General features: G+C 41.7%; 1 protein-coding gene across 1 annotated transcript in view; it reads left to right on the top strand.

Moving 5' to 3' along the window:
- Window positions 1-10834, top strand: part of LOC147304605 (uncharacterized) — a 65691-nt gene extending 54857 nt beyond the window's left edge. Inside the window, exon 4 of the mRNA XM_086281347.1 lies at window positions 8742-10834. Within this exon, the coding sequence (XP_086137473.1) occupies window positions 8742-8816 (75 nt within the window). The 3' untranslated portion in view covers window positions 8817-10834. The remainder of the gene's footprint in view (window positions 1-8741) is intronic.
- The last annotated feature ends 9987 nt before the right edge of the window (window positions 10835-20821 follow it).

Below are 20821 nucleotides of genomic sequence, written 5' to 3' on the forward strand. Positions count from 1 at the left end.
GGAAGCTTAACTCCCTCCCGATTCTGCCCCCTCTCCCCTCTCTCCTCCACGGTCTCACTGAACTCTGTCACACACACACAAACACACACACTCTCTGACTCACTCACTGGCCTGCACCAGTTACCAGTCACTTTGTGGAGCATTGGACTGCCATTACCTCATAAGACTTTATTGTTACACTTTCTCTTACCGTACACTACTAAATCTCCATTTGCACTATTTGCCTATTTGCACTACTCTGCCTGGTTTACACTCAATGTCACTTACCCATTATATTGTATATTATATAGCTTTCTTGTTATATGTAAAATTGTATTTATTTAAATTTTTACTTTTTAATTATTTTACTTGCATTTTTAATCACTTTTATATTTAAATATATTTAAATGTTCATTTGCTATTTATCTAGGGATTGAGAGTAACGCAATTTCTATTCTCTGTATGTCCTGTACATGTGGCAGAATCGACAAATAAAGTTGACTTTGACTTTGACTTTGATGTTGAGGCTGTCATTTTTAGCATCTACATGTATGTTAAAATCACCCACAATAATTATTTTATCTGAGCTCAGAACTAGGCTGACCAGCCGGTGCACTGCCTGGATTGATTACAAGAAGGCCTATGACTCAATGCCCCACACCTGGATCCTGGAATGCCTAGACCTATACAAGATCAACAGGACCCTAAGAGCCTTCATCGGAACTCAATGGGGATGTGCTGTACAATGCAAGATACCAACTTCAAGCCCATAGCACAAGTCACCATCAAGTGCGGGACCTACCAAGGAGATGCTCTGTCCCCACTGCTGTTCTGCATAGGCCTGAACCCCCTCAGTGAGATCATTGACAAGACTGGCTATGGATACCGACTATGGAATGGAGCAGTTGTCAGCCACCTCCTGTAGATGCATGACGTCAGGCTGTATGCCAAGAGTGAACGAGACATTGATTTACTGATCCACGCCACCAGGATATACAGCAATGACATCGGAATGTCGTTCCAACTGGAGAAGTGTAATCAGATGATAACAAAGAGAGGGAAGGTAGTCAGAACTACCAGAAGGCAACATTGCAGACATAGAAGACAGCTACAAGTACCTAGGAATCACAGGCAAATGGGAACCATGAAGAGGCCACTAGGAAAGCTGCAACTACAAAGTACCTGCAGAAGGTCTGGGGTCCTGAGGAGTCAGCTGAACGGTAAGAACAAGATCCGGGCTATCAACACCTACGCCCTGCCCGTGATCAGGTACCCTACTGGGATAATAAGTTGGCCAAAGGAGGGAGATACAAGCCACTGACATCAAGACCAGGAAACTCCTGACCCTGCATGGAGGGTTTCACCCCAAACAGATGGACAAAATGGTGACGGCTAACAAACCAGACATAGTGGTGGTAGATAAACAGAAGAAGACAGCCGTACTGATAGATGTAGTGGTTCCAAATGACAGCAACATCAGGAAGAAAGAACATGAGAAACTTGAGAAATACCAAGGGCTCAGAGAAGAGCTGGAGAAGATGTGGAGGATGAAGGTAACAGTGGTCCCAGTGGTAATCGAAGCACTAGGTGCGGTGACTCCCAAGTTAGGCGAGTGGCTCCAACAGATCCCAGGAACATAATCGGAGATCTCTTTCCAGAAGAGTGCATTCCCAGGAACAGCTAAGATACTGCGCAGGACCCTCAAGTTCCCAGGCCTCTGGTAGAGGACTCAAGCTTGAAGGATAGGCCGCCCACTGGGGCGAGAGAGGGATTTATTTGGCCTGTTGGAACCTGCCAGTTTCCTCCGGTAACCTACAAGCTAACTAAGCCAGATAGGACTCCTCTTTCAACTTAACAGCTCCCTTCATCTAGTTTGGGGATTACCGCCATGACAAACATCAACTAGTGTTGTAGTTCTGTAACTAAGTTTAAGAATATAATTCACCCACTGTTATCATCTTCAAAGCCCTGAACCAAGACTAAATTCAGATAAAACTGAGGTCATTGTACGTGGCCCAGAAATTCCTAGAAATATGGTATCTAACCAGTTTCTCACTCTGGATGGGATTACCTTGGCCTCCAGCAACATTGTGAGGAACCTTGGAGTCATTTTTGACCAGGATATGGTAAATGGCCTGTATTTGTATAGCGCTTTTTTCTAGTCCCTAAGGACCCCAAAGCGCTTCACACATCCAGTCATCCACCCATTCACACACTAGTGATGGCAAGCTACATTGTAGCCACAGCCACCCTGGGGCACACTGACAGATGCGAGGTTGCCGGACACTGGCGCCACCAGGCCCTCTGACCACCACCAGTAGGCAACGGGTGAAGTGTCTTGCCCAAGGACACAACGACTGAGACTGTTCAAGCTGGGGCTCGAACCGGCAACCTTCCGATTACAAGGCGAACTCCCAACTCTTGAGCCATGATCGCCCCATATAGATATGTCCTTCAATGGACATATTAAACAAATATGTAGGACTTCTTTCTTCCATTTGAGTATTTCTTCTTCAATCACCTTTCTGACTCACTATGTTGACCTCTCTGCATTGACTCATACTTGTTATTAATCTCTGGCTCTCTTCCACATCATGTCTTTTGTCCTGTCTTCCTTCTCTCACCCAGTCGGTCAAGGCAGATGACGGGCCCCTCCCTGAGCCTAGTTCTGCCAGAGGTTTATTCCTCTTAAAAAGCAGGGAAAAAAAAGCTTCTTTTTTCTTTCCCACTGTCGCAAAAGTGCTTGCTCATAGGGGGTCATATGATTGTTGGATTTTCTCTGAATTTATTATTGTAGGGTCTACCTTACAATATAAAGCACCTTGAGGCAACTGTTGTGAATTTGCGCTGTATAAATAAAATTGAGGAATCTAAAATTCAATTCAATTTAATTTAAAATAGCCATCCTTGGATTTCTTGACATTACTGCAAACCTTGGCCTTCTCTCAATGATCCTCATGATGTAGTCACCTGAAATGGTTTTCACTTCACAGCCTTATCAGTGTTCATTTGTGGAATTTTTTGCCTTCTTAATGGGAATGGGATCAAAAAAGTTAGTACACACCTCACCTCCATATAGATTATTTATTATATAATGGAAGATATTAGAATACCCATCCTTGCCCGCTGCCTCTCACTGTTGGCAACTGCAGTCCAGCCCCTCTCAAAGACTGTGCCTGTGTTGTTAAGACGTTAAGATAAGCGACTATACTGAATCATGGGACAATATTGAAGATATGACACTTTGATGCAATGTAAAGTAGTCAGTGTATAGCTTGTATAACAGTGTAAATTTGCTGTCAGCTCAAATAACTCAACAATACAGCCATGTAAAAGATCTCTGATATATGCCGATGCTTGTCCATGCAGAGCCCTGAATATCAAAGTCATAATCTTAAAGTGGACTCTGAATTTAATGGGGAGCTAGTGCAGCAGGATCAGCAGGGGTGTGACATGAGAGTACTTGGAAGACTTGGTCAGAAGCCTTGTAGCAGTATTCTGAACACTTTGCAGACATTCCATGGAGGCCTTCCATGGTGAAACTTAGTCTATTAGACTCCATGCCCCAGATTTCACTCCATGAGAGTTTCCTCTTTTCCACACTCTCCCAATTCATCCAGCAACCCTGCTTGGCCAGTACCACGGCTCTGGCATGTCTGGCTGTTTCCTCCTGTCGACGCACCTACTCCACCACCATTTTTCGACGTTCAGTTACAGATGCCTGTTGCGACCAAGGTGTTACTGCGCCATGACCAAATTCCCCTCTTTCCTGTTGGACATGACCCACCACGTCACGATGCCAAAGAGCGGATTTCGCCTGTAGCACAGATGTGGCTGGGATCCACTTCCTCCGCGTTGCTAGGGTGGGAGCAGTGCCTCTCACTATGGGGTCCCAGGAGTCCATGAGTGACATCTCAAGCCTCACTTTTGCACATTTAATCTCCTCGACCAGGCAGGGGATAGGCAATGACAGTATCCCGTTGCTGTAGAGTCCAACGCTGCTGAGGCATTTGGGAAGTCCGAGCCACTTCTTAACGTAGGAGCTCACTAGCTTCTCTAGTCGATTGGCATGATTGAGTGAGACCTCGTACATTGTCAACGGCCACAGTAGTCTGTGTAATAACCCAAACTGGAAGCACCAGAGCTTCAGTTTCTCTGGGAGTGCAGTGTTGTTAATCCACTTGAGGTCATCAACCAAGTTCTGCCTTAATTGTTCTAGTTGCCACGTATCATTGAGGTCTGCATTATACCACCGTCCCAGGCTCTTTATGGGCTTCTCTAAGACTGTTGGAATTGGTTCTCCACTGATATAGAATTGCTCGGCTGTCAGTTTTCCTTTTGTGATGGAGATGCTGTGAGATCTACTTGGCTTAAACTCCATTTTTGCCCATTCTATGTTTTCCAGGAGCTTCTGTAGCAATCGCCTAGTACATGGTTTTGTTGTTGTAGTGATGTCATGTCATCCATGTAGGCCCGAATGGGAGGAAGACGAAGGCCACTCTTGAGTCTCTCACCTCCCACTACCCACCAGGATGCCCGTATGACCAACTCCATTGCCATGATAAATGCCAGAGGGGAAATCGTGCAGTCTGCCATAACTCCAATTTCCAGGTGCTGGCAGGCTGTAGTGGTGTTCTCAGCTGTCACACAAAACTGTAAATCCTGAAAGTAGATCTTGACCAGTCCTGTGATGTGGTTTGGTACGCTGAAATAGTTGAAGGCCATCCACAAGATCTTGTGCGGAACTGACCCAAAGGCATTGGCAAGGTCTAAAAACACCACTTGAAGGTCTCTTCGTTCTTTCTTGGCAGTTTGAATCTGGTGCCAGATGATGCTGGCATGCTCCAGACATCCCAAGAAGCCCGGGATGCCGGCCTTCTGCACTGATGTGTCAATATATAGTAGTTTCTTTGCAGGAAGGTAGATAGCCTTTGGGCCAAGACACCGAAGAAGATCTTTCCCTCTACGTTCAGCAGGCTGATCTGGCGAAACTGGCTGAGCATGGAGACAGCTGGTGAAATAATCAAGTGCAAGGCAGCTGTTGCCTGGGAGCCAAGGAAACCTCTTTCTATTGAAGAGGTGGAGTCAGCCCCACCTAAGGCCCATGAAGTTCGCATTAAGATCTCTGCTACAGGCGTGTGTCATACAGATGCCTACACTCTGAGTGGCAGTGACCCTGAGGGGCTTTTCCCTGTTAGCTTGGGACACGATGGTGCTGGAACGTTTGAAAGTGTTGGCGAAGGTGTTACCAAGTTTAAGCCAGGTGATACTGTCATCCCGTTGTATGTGCCTCAGTGTGGTGAATGCAAATTCTGCAAAAACTCCAAGACTAACCTTTGCCAGAAAATTAGAGTAACCCAGGGTCAGGGTCTGCTTCCTGATAAGACATCACGCTTTACTTGCAGGGGAAAGCAAGTGTATCACTTCATGGGGACCAGCACCTATTTTATGTTCCACATTCTTGCATTTCATGCTCTTAATTACTGAATTCTGTCTAATTGCTGCTGCTAGTGGTTCAATAAAAATTGCAAACAGTGAAGGGGAAAGTGGGCATCCCTGCCTGGTGCCCCTCAGGAGACAGAAGCTGGAGGATGTTTGGTCATTTGTTTTGACACAAGCTGTTGGGGAATTATATAATATTTTTAACCAGTTAATGAAAGAGGATCCAAAACCAAATTTGTGTAAAGTTGCAAATAGAAATTTCCAGTTAACTCTGTCAAATGCTTTTTCTGCATCTAAAGAGAATATTGTAGTTTCTAGGTTTTTACTGTATGAGTAGTCTATCAAATTGAGTAACCTACGTGTATTTGTTGATGAGTGCCTACCTTTTATGAAACCAGTTTGGTCAGGATGAATTAAGAGGGGGATTATTTTCTCTAATCTTTTTGAGAGAGCTTTGCAGATTATTTTAAGGTCTACATTTATAAGGGATATTGGACGATAGCTTGAGGGATATACAGGGTCTTTGCCTGGTTTTAGCAGGAGATTAATGTTTGCAGAATTCCTATTTGATGGAAGTCTGCCCTTTTCTTTGATTTCCAACAACGTTCTGTAGAAAACTGGTGCTAGAATCGACCAGAATTCTTTGTAGAATTCTGCAGGAAAGCCGTCTGGACCTGGAGCCTTATTATTGGGCATACTTATCAGGGCTTCCTGGAGTTCACCTGGTGTCAGTGGTGAATCCACTGCCATTGCTTGAGTGTCTAATAATTTTGGAAGAGTTATGTTGTCCAAAAACGGATCAATTTCTTTTTTAGATGGGTTTATTTGTGGTGAATACAATCTTTTATAGAAATCCATGAAAATGTTGTTTATTTGTTTCGGGTCATATACCCAGATGGATCTTGAACAGCACATATAGTTGTTTTTTCTTTATTTATTTTTAGCTGGTTTGCTAGAAATTGACCGGATTTATTACCATGTTCATAATTTTGTAGGCGTAGTCTTTGTACTAAGAATTTTGTTTTTTTATCAATTATCTCATTTAATTCTAGTTTTGTTTTGCGTATTTTGTTCAATGTTTCCTGATCTTGGTGGGACGCGTAGGCTTCTTCTAGTGATTTGATGTTTTTTTCTAATTCCTGAATATTTTTGTTTTCTTCTTTCTTTTTATGTGGTGAGAAAGAAATTATTTTACCTCTCATCACAGCTTTCCCTGCTTCCCATAGAACAGATGCTGATGTTCCGGGAGTGTCATTATAGTCTAAATATGATATCATATAAAACTGGCGTTTCATTTTTAAACTTGAGTGCGTCAAACCAGACACGGATGGTATTTGTAACAAAGAGGTTTGATGTATCTTTCATCAGATCTTTATACTTTGCGGAGTACAGGTAAGTGCTGAGCGGTAAGGGGGTAGTGCTTGTCCTTTCTAAATTTACCCAGGGTAAGGTTGTCGTTGAAAACCAGCATGAGGCCGCAGAAAGCTGGGCAGCCCAGTAGTACCATTTGAGGTTTGGAACACACAGACCTCCCCTGTCATACAGGAGATATAGTAGCGAAAGGCGCAGTCTAGCTCTTCTATTATTCCAAATGAATTTAATGAATATTGTTTTTGCCTTTGTGAAGAAGTCATCTGGAGGGCTGAGAGGAATGACTTGGAAGTGACTCTTTTTTAAAATATTTAATAAAGTCTCTTTAAGCATTGATGTATTAAATCTCCAGTTTTTACTTGGCGTAGTATTATTCTTGTGCATTAGTGTTAAAGATACAGGAGCATGATCGCTGATAGCTATAGGGTGAATCTGTGTCTGAAATGCCACTGAAGGATTCATTGTGAATGAGTTTATCTAATTAAATTGCAGCTTTTCTGTCAATATTTTGAAAATATCCTTCCTGCCATGTGGGGAATGATGTAAAAAGTTTGAGAACAACCCCCCCCCCCCCCCCCCCCCCCCCCCAAAAAAAATAAAAAATAAAAAAAGCTTCAGCTCCTGACTATTTTATATAGCACCAGACCCCTACGGCACCTAGGGGTGGGCCCGGGTGACCCTGTCGTGAGCAGGGTAAGCTGATCCCTTGTTCTCGTTTCTGTCTGAATCCCTCTGTTCCCTTACCCAGTGTTCATGATCATCCCTCAGTATTTCATTTTCCCCATAGCAGTGGTCTTTTGCATGTGCATATGATCAAAGCTAACAATTACATTACCCCGGTTAGTAGTCTTACTACTCAACAACAAAGGTGTCATACTCCTGCTGCAATATTTTTTATCTTAAGATGGATTTTCAGTTACTGCCTTTTTTGAGCTATTGAGTTTCTCTAATTAAGCCAGACACACCCCATTGGCAAAATAAATAAATAATATTACTATTATTTAAAGAATTAGTTTGTCTGTGTGACTTGAATTTTAACATGCTAACCTAATGAGGCAACAGCAGGCAATGTACTCTTTAGTGTCTCTTTTTTCAGTATTCTATTATAAGCCAAGAAGTGAGATCAACTCCTACTGGATAACTATTTTCTGTGTAGAAAGAGGGGGAAATTCTTGCTGGACAGTAAGGCTCGAAGGTCGTCTTGTTGCTTGGAGGTTCAGAAGAATGCTGACAGATTTTCATACCTCATACTTTACACCTAAAGTTAATATAAGCAACAACAACAAAAAATTTATTTTACAATCCTTAAATGAGTCAATGACTACAAGGGATTTTCATAAAAGTAATAAAAACCATCCTTATATTGTGTTTATAATTACTTTTAAAAGTAAATGTAAAAAGGCGTTGGATTAAGTGTTTAGAAATGACAGCCATTTTTGTAAATAGTCCCTGTGTTTTAAGAGGCTTGAGTAACTGGACAAATTAACATGATATTAATTACAAGGACTTCACTCACTATGTGTTAACAGACCTCTCTGCATTGAATCATATCTGTTATTAACCTCTGTCTCTCTTCCACAGCATGTCTTTTATCCTGTCTTCCTTCTCTCACCCCAAACAATCACAGCAGATGGCCCCGCCCCTCCCTGAGCCTGGTTCTGCCGGAGGTTTCTTCCTGTTAAAAGGGAGTTTTTCCTTCCCACTGTCGCCAAAGTGCTTGCTCATAGGGGGTCATATGATTGTTGGGTTTTTCTCTGTATCTATGAAGCGCCTTGAGGCGACTTTTGTTGTGATTTGGCGCTATATAAATAAAATTGAATTGAATTGAATTTTGAAAGTAGAAACAAATTACATCGTATCCCTCCTTAGTTTTGGTCAGGGAACCTGAAAACACTGTAGTGGTTTTTGTGTATATGTTGTCTATATAAAAGTGTGCTGTGTCTTTGCAGGAGGAAGAGGAAGAGCCGATGGAGGAAGATGAGGCTGTTCAAGAGGAAACAGCAGAGCGGGGGAATCCAAACTAATCCAGATAGAGAGGACACAAACACACCTTCTTAATGGCTGCGCTGCCACTCTGCTTTTGTTGTTCAGACTAAAGCACATGTAACTTTCTACTAGTTTCCCAAAGTTTGTAGACAAACAGCTTTTAGCTTCTACTTTAGGTTAGCAACCAGAGGTGTATTTTGACAAATGGTATTCAAATGTTGATATCTTTACTTTCAAGGAAAGAATTTGTAATTTTTATGGATGAGGGTGAAACCGACAGGTTTCAGACAGCCTTATGAAGCACATGAAATCATCCAGCACAGAAGTACACACAGAAACATATATTACTGAGCTCCTTCTACAGCAGTGTCTGACTCTTTACTCTGCTTTCATACACTTATGATCATCATGCCACACAAAGTATGCTCAGTGTCCTGTTTACAAGATGACACTTTTTCGTCAGAGCCCATAGAGCACCCCCCTATTCCCTGCTGACCATGCTTACACACTTAAACCAGTCAGAGGTCAGCAGTAATACCTCCAACAACTTTCAATGTGTGTTTAACTGGAGCATTTTATTTTTGTATCTTATTCATACCACCAGGATTTCCTACTTCTTATGAACTTATGTAACTAAACAAGTGAGAAAATAAGGTTTTAGGATTTGTTTTTTTGTTGATTTTTTTTTTTTTTAACTTTTATTTTCAGCAGTACAAAACTTATTATGCTACATTTTGCCTTTGGATCTTAATGAATATCTTGTTTAGGAAATATATCTACTTAAGTATTTTATTTATATACTTTGTAAAGTAGAATTAGTTTGGAACTCTTTTACTTCTTTTTCATAGGTTGTTTGACCTGCTTGTAGGCTGTAATCATAACTAAATGTCCATGCTCTCACTCACTTTGCAATTGAAATTTAACATCAATTGAGGCCAAAGAGCATGGCCTTAAGAGGTCAAGTGCACTACAACTTAAGAAATTCAATTCAATTAAGTTTTATTTATTTAGCGCCAAATCACAACAACAGTTGCCTCAAGGTGCTTTATATTGTAAGGTAGAGCCTACAATAATGCATACAGAGAAAAACCCAACAATCATATGACCCCCTATGAGCAACCACTTTGGCGACAGTGGGAAGGAAAAACTCCCTTTTAACAGGAAGAAACCTCCGGCAGAACCAGGCTCAGGGAGGGGCGGGGCCATCTGCTGTGATTGGTTGGGGTGAAAGAAGGAAGACAGGATAAAGACATGCTGTCTTTATCCTGTCTTCCTTTATTAATGACAGCAAATAGAAAAATGGCATAAAAGCACACAAAACACAACAGAAGGTGAATAAAACATAGTGGAGAAAGGGGGGAAAAAACACTGCACCAGCTCACAAAAAACAGAATTATTAGGAGTATTTTTGAAGCATTTGTTCCATCAACCTTTGTTTTGTGTCTTGGAGTTTTGTGTGCCTATTAGACCTTTTTTCTATTTGCTGGTATTTTTTTTTAAGTTGCAGTGTATTTGACTTCTCAGGGCCACTGTAAAGGAAGCAGCAAAAGTGTAATCTCACATCAACTGCTACAGTATCCACAACCTTAGAAATGTTTGAAAGTGGTGACTACATTTAGTTTCTATGACTGTTAACAGAGAGTAAACGAATCATTAGATTTGACCAGAGATCATGGCCTGTCAGATTTTTTGCCTGTCAGCAAATCTGAAGCTATCCCTTAAAGTGCCAATAAATCCGAATTGGAAAGCCTAAATGCTTCTCTATCACTTAAACTCACTAACACACGTTCAAAGTCTCATTCTCTAGTTATTAGCCTGTTTAGCGTCATACTACCTGGAGTAACACATCATCAGAAAGTAATAGTTGCAAAAAACCAAGAACTTTACATTTTATACAAAGCCAGAAAATACTACAGGAGCCGGATTACTATGGGCAGAAATCTGTGCCATCAGAAACTGAATTTGAATAAGTTCAATTTGAATTTGAATTGCTCAGATTGAATCTGAATTGTAACTTGAATAAATGCTTTTGAAAACTGAATTTGAATTAGTCTAAATTGAAATTGAATTTATGGTTTGAAAATGATCATCACTAAATTGAAATTGAATTTTATATTTTGAAAATGAATTGATTTGCTTTGAAGCTGCATTTTATCCTTTAAAAATTCAGCTCTCGAATAATTTCAGTTTCATTTCTCACCATTCAGTTTCAGTTCTACAATTCAATTTCAGTTCCAAAATTCAGTTTTTTGGAACTTACATCCGGTTCCGGTTCAAGCGCAGATTAATAGAACTACGTTTTACTAGCGGACCGAAAGTGTTACTGACGGGAATCTACAGCGTCTTGAGCTGAATTAAGACTTCAGAAAGTCATTCGTCATGGCGAATGACCAGTGGATAAACTCTCAGGTTGTTGTGTTTAATATTGGGTATACTTTTGTAGTTTTGAACAATACTCTGTGTATTCCTTTGTGTTTGCACCTTCAGTAACTGCACAGTACATGGCAGTGCTTCTCAGTCGTTGCTTTGCTGATATTATTTGACTTATACGTTCGGAATCTTCTGTGAGTTTTAATCAATTCCTTTTTACTATACTACCCCCAATTCATCACAAACTCACAACGTTTGTGATGAATTGGGGCTTGTCCAGAATATTCACCATTTGGTAGTCTACACAATATAGTGTTTTAGTTCATATTGAAAGCAAAATGCATCACCATTTTGCTTTACCATTTTCTTTAGTTAGCAAATACATTTGTTTGTAATGTAACAAATAATTCTGGTGAGTTTCAATAAGACATGTATATCTCTTCATACAGTTTCAGAAAAATCAGGTTGACACATTTTACACAGCACACACGGTCTTTTATAACGTGCAGTACGTACAAAGCAGAACACATGATGACCACACAGTGCTTTTCTTTTAAGTCTGGTTTAATCAGTGCATAAGTTCTTAGCAGAAATATATCTTAAGACTAGAGTTTAGACTTGAATGGTGCTGGTTAGCTGTGATTTGAAGGCTTTTGTTTTACCCTTGCTCCTCTTGAGGTACATGTATTGGGAATGGGATTTTCACCTTTGCAATACTATGTCTACAATGACATGTCTACAATTTATAAAACACACACCGTCTGCCTTCTTATGCTGACTTTGTTATTTCAAAATAGAGTGGTCTTAGCATCAGTATTGCTGTGACTTAAATGGATATGAAGTTCTGCAGAGAAACGGTTTAGTCAACGGCATTGGTAAAGGTTACAAATGGACTCTTCTTATGGCCTCTGACAGTGAAACATCTCTGTACGTGTCCTGCTAGACAACAATTTGTTCATATAAATGGAGAGACCTCCTGACACACTGAGGCTAACTATGCAGTTTCACAGGGTTCTGTCCTAGGACCAGTTCTGTTTACAATATACATGCTTCCCTTAGGCAGTGTCAGTAAAGGGAATAGCATACATTTTCACTGCTATGTCTCAACTTCATCTATCCAGATAACACACCCGCAATTACTTAAACAGCAGGAAAGTCTTAAAGACATAAGTACCCGGATAACCTATAAAACTGAGGTTATGGTACCTAAAAATCATCAAGACATATGGTAGGAAACCAGATGGCATTACCTTGGCCTTCAGCAACACTGAGGAGTCTTGGATTCATTTTTGACCAGGATATGTCCTTCAATACGCATATTAAACAAATATGTAGGACTGCTTTCTGCCATTTGCAGATTATCTCTAAATTAGAGATCCTCCATCTCAGAGTGATGCTGAAAAACTAGTTAATTATGTATTATTTCTAGGCTGGACTACTGTAATTGATTTACAGGTTTTCATTAAAAAAAAAAAATCTTTCAGTCGATTGAAAATGCTGCAGCAAAAGTACTGACAGGGTCTAGAAAGAGAGAGCATATTTCACTCATTCTGGCTTCTCTTCACTGGCTCACTGTTAAATCCAAAATCAATTTAAAGTAATTTAAAATACTCCTCCCAACATACAAGGTCTTGAATAATCAAGCACTGTGTTATCTCATAGTCCCTTAGTCACCCCAATAGAGCACTTCTCCTGCGCTTCTCCACAGCTGGTGCTAGCAAGACCAGCCTCCTGTGACTGCAATATCTTGTTACTAGTTGTTGTTGGTACTGGTGACAGTGCAGCAGCTGCCACAATAGCTAATATATTGACACATTTTGCTGTATTTCTTTTTAGTTTCTTTTTAACTTTTTAGCTTCACCTTTTCACAACTTCTTCCACACTAAACTTCTCTTCTAAAAGCTGTGTGAGCACACAGCAAAGATACGGGAGGGCCTGATTGTATTTAGAGATTTGAATGGGCACAATACAGTATCAGTAATGAAAATAAACAGGTTGTTGTCAGGACTTGACACACTTTTGGGTCAATTGAAAGGCCAATGTCGGCCCACCGGACAAATGCCCGATATGCCAGATTACCAGTCCAGCACTGCTTTCAGGGCCCTCTTCTGTTAGAACCAGCTCACATTTTGGATTTGGGAGACGACGCCCTCTGTACTTTTAACAAAGCATATAGTTAGGGCTTGATCAGGTGACCCTCTCTCAGTTGTGCTGGATTATGCCTGTGTTATCTGTTTTATATATATATATATATATATAAAGGTAACCTTCACTCATCACAAAACAGGAAGAAACTTAAAGATGCCATAGTGAGTTCATCAAGCTTGCATTACAAAGTTGTATTGTTGCAATATGGGATTTGGAGTCATGTATGAGGAGCAATCTGTTTCTTGTCTACCATTTTTAGGGAGACATATCACAACATTGTTGTACAGTGATGGACCTCACATATACACACAAAAAACCCATCTTCTTCCACTGTTAATCTATTTGACAAGATAAATGGGATCAGATCAAAACTTACCATTTAAACTGCCTGACTATTATTTTCATAGTTAAAAAAATCTTCTATGTTAAGAAAATAGATTTTGTTATTAATAAAAATGACAAGTGGTGGTAATGGTCATTGTAAAAAATTTAATTAAAAGGCTTGAGCAGCGTGTGACATGGTAGACTGTCAATATGTACAGTGGGGCAAAAAAGTATTTAGTCAGCCACCGATTGTGCAAGTTCCCCCACTTAAAATGATGACAGAGGTCAGTAATTTGCACCAGAGGTACACTTCAACTGTGAGAGACAGAATGTGAAAAAAAAATCCATGAATTCACATGGTAGGATTTGTAAAGAATTTATTCGTAAATCAGGGTGGAAAATAAGTATTTGGTCACCTCAAACATGGAAAATCTCTGGCTCTCACAGACCTGTAACGTCTTCTGTAAGAAGCTTTTCTGTCCCCCACTCGTTACCTGTATGAATGGCACCTGTTTGAACTCATCATCTGTATAAAAGACACCTGTCCACAGCCTCAAACAGTCAGACTCCAAACTCCGCCATGGCCAAGACCAAAGAGCTTTCGAAGGACACCAGGAAAAGTATTGTAGACCTGCACCAGACTGGGAAGAGTGAATCTACAATAGGCAAGCAGCTTGGTGTGAAAAAATCAACTGTGGGAGCAATCATCAGAAAATGGAAGACATACAAGACCACTGATAATCTCCCTCGATCTGGGGCTCCACGCAAGATCTCATCCCGTGGGGTCAAAATGATCATGAGAACGGTGAGCAAAGATCCCAGAACCACACGGGGGGACCTGGTGAATGACCTGCAGAGAGCTGGGACCAAAGTAACAAAGGTCACCATCAGTAACACACTACAACGGCAGGGAATCAAATCCCGCAGTGCCAGACGTGTTCCGCTGCTGAAGCCAGTGCATGTCCAGGCCCGTCTGAAGTTTGCCAGAGAGCACATGGATGATACAGCAGAGGATTGGGAGAATGTCATGTGGTCAGATGAAACCAAAGTAGAACTTTTTGGTATAAACTCAACTCATCGTGTTTGGAGGAAGAAGAATACTGAGTTGCATCCCAAGAACACCATACCTACTGTGAAGCATGGGGGTGGAAACATCATGCTATGGGGCTGTTTTTCTGCCAAGGGGACAGGACGACTGATCCGTGTTAAGGACAGAATGAATGGGGCCATGTATCGTGAGATTTTGAGCCAAAACCTCCTTCCATCAATTCAATTCAGTTCAATTCAATTTTATTTATATAGCGCCAAATCACAACATAAGTCGCCTCAAGGCGCTTCATAGATACAGAGAAAAACCCAACAATCATATGACCCCCTATGAGCAAGCACTTTGGCAACAGTGGGAAGGAAAAACTCCCTTTTAACAGGAAGAAACCTCCGGCAGAACCAGGCTCAGGGAGGGGCGGCCATCTGCTGCGACCGGTTGGCGTGAGAGAAGGAAGACAGGATAAAAGACATGCTGTGGAAGAGAGACAGAGGTTAATAACAGATATGATTCAATGCAGAGAGGTCTATTAATACATCAGTGAGAACTTTGAAGATGAAACGAGGCTGGATCTTCCAACATGACAATGATCCAAAACACACCGCCCGGGCAACAAAGGAGTGGCTCCGTAAGAAGCATTTGAAAGTCCTGGAGTGGCCTAGCCAGTCTCCAGACCTCAACCCCATAGAAAATCTGTGGCGGGAGTTGAAAGTCCGTGTTGCTCGGCGACAGCCCCAAAACATCACTGCTCTCGAGAAGATCTGCATGGAGGAATGGGCCAAAATACCAGCTACTGTGTGTGCAAACCTGGTAAAGACCTATAGTAAACGTTTGACCTCTGCTATTGCCAACAAAGGTTATGTTACAAAGTATTGAGTTGTATTTTTGTTATTGACCAAATACTTATTTTCCACCCTGATTTACGAATAAATTCTTTACAAATCCTACCATGTGGATTCATGGATTTTTTTTTCACATTCTGTCTCTCACAGTTGAAGTGTACCTCTGGTGCAAATTACTGACCTCTGTCATCATTTTAGGTGGGGGAACTTGCACAATCGGTGGCTGACTAAATACTTTTTTGCCCCACTGTATGGGGAATTAAAATATGAATGAAAAATTGAGGTGGATGTTGGCAACAAACACAGCAGTGCTACTAATCCAAAATACTCAAAGCTTCATAGAACTCAAACCTTTATTTTTAGCTCCATTCTGCTGCTGATACAGGCTTTAGGTTTCTGAACATTAAACTTGTTGCTGCCTTTCATAGTGTGTAACTTGAAGGCCCTGAGTACTTTCTCCCACACTGAAAACACTGGGATGATAACATTATTTGAACATTACCTAATAAGACTTATTCAGCACAGACAGTTATGTTAAACTTTCCTAGCAGTCCTTCACAAACAGGGAACAGTCTGTCTATTCTCTCCATCTGTCAGCTGCTGCTGGCTCTTCCTCCTCCTCTTCCTCACACACTGCTGAGTTTGTCCTGGTGGATCATCAGGGGTGCAAAGCCTCACAGATGATGTGCAGCAGTGGGTCCCTCAGTCTGTCCTCACTCTGGACACTTGCAGTCGTCACACATGGAAATCAAATGTGTGATAAGCTGCAGGATTCAAACACAAGTGTAACTTATAAACACATGTTCATACTTTTATTCCACAATCAGAGAGAAAGAAACAGAGAGAGAGTGCAGGACAGACAGACAGGTGACAGTCTCAGGTGTACACACTGCTACACAACAGCACCAGAGAAGGAGGATTTAGTGTTTGTGTTATTACGAGTGCTAAACAAGAAGAGTTCCAGATGGTGCAGTGGACACATGTGTGACTCCTGTGATTAAAGCATCTTTCTTTCAGCTTAACAAGTGAACCATCAGCTCGTTCAAACACACGTTAAAGTCCGTTTGGCTCGACACCACCGAACAGAGGCAGCAATATAACATAGCTCACATTAACAGTGCAGTGAATCCTGCTTGTGCCGTGATATTCAGGACTGCAAACCGAGCAGCATCACTGACTTTCAGCTTGTTGTGTTTGTGGATATATGACTGACTTTAATTATCCATAAAATCATCACATTCTCTGTAAGATTAAGGTCGACTATTGTATTATTATATTTTAAAGGCTTTAAAAGCAAGTAAAAGCTGAACGTACAAACATCGCTAATAGCAAATAACTTTGCCGACATGTGGCCAACAGTAATGTTTTAATGTTCCTCATTATTAAACATTTGCACATAAATAAGTGACATAATATTCAGTACTTACTTTTCACAGTTTACTCTTCGGCCACTTCGCTTCTGCCGTCTGCGGCAAAATTATCCACACCGACTGCCGCGCTATGAATTGTGGGATATGTTGGGCCATGAAGTCTACACCGTCACAGCCTTGAAATTCAGGGAAATGAAGGACGTATTTGAGGGCCGCATTTCGAGCAGCCTTTGAATTTGGACAGCCTTCGGTGCGCCACTGTGACGTAATCGGCCTTAAAATGCAGCCTTTAAGGCTGCAGACCCTGAATTGGGATACAGCCTTTGAGACATGTTCAGGAGGTCATTAAGCCATTTAAATCAGCTGTGTTGGATTAAGGACACATCTAAAGCCAGCGGCCCACGAGGCCTGGAGTTGCCTACCCCTGTGATAAACAGACACACCCATATGAGAGCTGCAATGTCCTATGAGATTGTAAGTGCAGCTTTGAGCTTTGACCGCTTATTGCGGCCACAAGATAGTGGTAATGTAATGGATGAATGGACATATTGACAGGCCACTATACTCACTATAACAGTATTTTGATTGCCTCCTTACAAAGTCTGGGTTTCCAGCTCCTTAATATTCACCATGAAGCAGTAAGATGAACCATAATAATAGTATCAGATTAAGTTTTTAATCCGCAGTTTAACAAAAGTGTTAGAGATGCCCATAAAGCAAACTGCAAACCATCCTCTATAATGCCATTGAATGCACAGAAAATATCAAAGATATAGGCACGGCGCTGTCAGCTGAAGTTCTTTGTTGCCATGCAAACAACTCTGTGATAAATGATGTGAATGTCTCACAAAACTATCCAGTGTGTTTCAAAGGATTTGTCCTTGTAATGCAAAAGATGAAACATTTCCAAGCTTCCTTTTGCACAAAGCACTGTACTGGTCCATGCTGATGGGTGTCTGTGTCTGTTTCTTTTTTTGTTTTGTTTTTTTGGAGGGGTTCTTTCATCAGCAGTCAGATCTGGGATGCCAGCGCTCTTGTATTTTGACATTAAGGCATCGAGGGGTGTAATTCCAATTTGTTTCAAAGGAACTATTAATTTGCCCATTTCAGGGCCAGGCAGGAGGGAAACCCTGTAAGACTGCTGAAGCGTGAAAGACATTATCTAGAAGCTTGCGATTTTGGGAAAGAGACATGTGGAATTGATGATGGGAGGCGTAGGCGCCTGCAGACATTTGAGCCGGGCTCCCTGCGGTCGAGCTCCCAGCGTGCCATCTGAGAGCGATGTCATTAGGCGTATGATAACAGCAATGGGCACATTAATGACAGAGTGGCTCCGCTCTGCAGCCCAGTGCCCCGGCAATCTCCCATTTACACCCGCAGCATACTAAACAGCTCCTGATGATGAGAATAGTACAAAGAGCATGGAGCAGTGCTTAACAGCCAGCTCTCACAGCAACAAAAGGGAACACGGCTCACTTTGACATGTTCGTTGCATTATCACATACTTCTCTTGATTATACAGGTTCTCTGTCTCAACGTCACACTAACAAATCTTTCAACCAGTGCTTTTCTTGTGGAATCTAAAACTAGATAAATCTAAAAGTAGATATAATTAAGATTTACACATATATATATGTAGAAATGTATATATATACACAGTACTGTGCAAATGTTTTAGGCAGGTGTGGGCAAAAATGCTGTAAACAAAGAATGGTTTCAGAAATATAAATGATTGTTTATTGGCCCCAAATGTATCGTGCAGCAGGACAACGAGCCCAAACACGCAGCCAAAGTCATTAAGAACTATCTTCAGCGTAAAGAAGAAGAACAAGTACTGGATGTGATGGTCTGGCCCCCACGAGCTGCGATCTCAACATGATCGAGTGTGTCTGGGATTACATGAACAGACAGAGGGATGTAAGGAAGCCTACACAGAAGATCTGTGGTTGGTTCTCCAAGATGTTTGGAACAACCTACCAGCCGAGTTCCTTCAAAAACTGTGTGTAAGTGTACCCAGAAGAAGGCAAAGGGTGGTCAAATCACCAAATATTGATTTGATTTAGATTTCTCTTTTGTTCATTCACTGCATTTTGTTGATTGATGAAAATAAATGATTAACACTTCTGTCTTTCACTTCCACCTGCCTAAAACCTTTGCACAGTACTGTATATATATGTATGTATATACACACACGCACGCACACACATATAACTGCCGCTTTCAATTCTGATACCTGCTATCAGCCAGTCCCCCCCCCCCCCCCCCCCCCCGCTCCCCAGAAATGTAGTGTACATTACTATGTAGATGTCATTTTATGTTTTAATGTAAACTACCAATAAAATGATGTCTACGTTTCTAGTAGGATAGCAAAGGTGGCATGCACGCAACTACTTACTGCTCTTCATGTTCTGTGCTTTGTTTTCTATATTGTCTACATGTATATGTGTGGGTGTATGTGTTTTTTACCAGTGTATGTCAAGTAGAATTTACTTTTACGGTTGTCAGGACCTTCTGAGTTTGGGATTTAGCTGTCCAATTTTACATTGGACTATTACCACTTCCACAGCATTCCGGAGGACAAAATAAGAACGGCAGAGTCTCTGTGGCTGGTTCCTCTCAGCGGCAAGCCCAAGAGGGAACGCAGGCAAAGTAGGCAAAAACGGGGCTGCAGGGTGGGCCCTCTAGCACAGCTAAAGAAACAACCACTTAAGCCTTAGCATGCCGCACGGTCCACCAACACGACAGGAACAGCCACTTAGGTAAGAACAGAGGAGGGTGCTTATGCATCTACATCAATGACAGCTGGTGTAAAAACATATGACTGTAGACAGCAACTGTTCCCCGCACATACCTCGCGAGTTATTGCACAAGGCAATAAGCAGTCAGCAGAACTCCCACAAAGCTAGGTTTGTCAGACCACATGTCCATGCTGCTGATCCCTGCATACACTCTTATCCTAGAAACAGCAGCAGGTAAAACATCGGATGGCAGCATCAGCCCAAGCCTCATGGTGCTGGAATATGAGGTGAGGTGCACACTGAGGGCAGTGAACCCCTGGGAGGTCACCAGTCCAGATGGGGTGACCAGGAGAGTCCTAAAAGAATATGCAGACCAGCTGGCTGGGGTCTTCACTAAGATCTTCAAAGCTTCGCTGTCCCAGTCCTGCATCCTGCTGTGCCTAAAGTCGGCCACAGTTGTCCCACTGCCCAAACAGACCAACATTAGCAGCCTCAATGACTTCCTTCTACCACCTGCTGCTGTATCAGAGACTTTCTTTCAGACCTTGTACAGAGAGTTAGAATGGGTCCTTATCTTTCCTCAGCCCTCACCCTCAACACCGGCTCTACACAAGGCTGCGTACTGAGTCCCCTACTGTGCACTATGTACACACATGACTGTGTCAGCACCCACTCAGGCAACGCAGTCATTAAGTAGATGCTACCACCGTGGTGGGGCTCATCTCTGGGGGAGACGAGTCAGCATAAAGAGCTGAGGTTCAGAGGCTGCTGGATTGGTGTGCAGACAACCACCTGGACCTCAATACCACCAAGACAAAAGAGCTAACTTTTCAGTTTGCACATGTGTAAACAACAGTTTTATGAATATACTCTGGATTGCAAACTTTTAAAAACAGGATTTTGACAGTAGTCTAAAAAATAGACAAATCTTTCATGAATAATTTTATTAAAGGACAAAACACATCAATGGCATTCAATAAGAAATTGTTCAGACATGGAGAAAAGGGATTGCTGCTTGTCCATAGAACAAAGGCTCTTATTTCATCATTAAGACGTGATGATAGTTTCAGTGTGATGACGGGCGAAATGATGCGTGACAGCTGAACAACAAGCACTAAAATGAGAAAAGCAAAAATCCCTCATTTTTTACCGTTGTCCTAAAGTTTGGGAAAATACAAAGAATAAGCTATTCTACTACTATTTTTA

The sequence above is a fragment of the Aulonocara sp. 'chitande type north' Nkhata Bay genome, linkage group LG22, assembly GCF_057382095.1.
Source record: "Aulonocara sp. 'chitande type north' Nkhata Bay isolate Kocher_YH1m ecotype deep benthic linkage group LG22, A_spYH_male_GT1.1, whole genome shotgun sequence".
Lineage (NCBI taxonomy): Eukaryota > Metazoa > Chordata > Actinopteri > Cichliformes > Cichlidae > Aulonocara > Aulonocara sp. 'chitande type north' Nkhata Bay.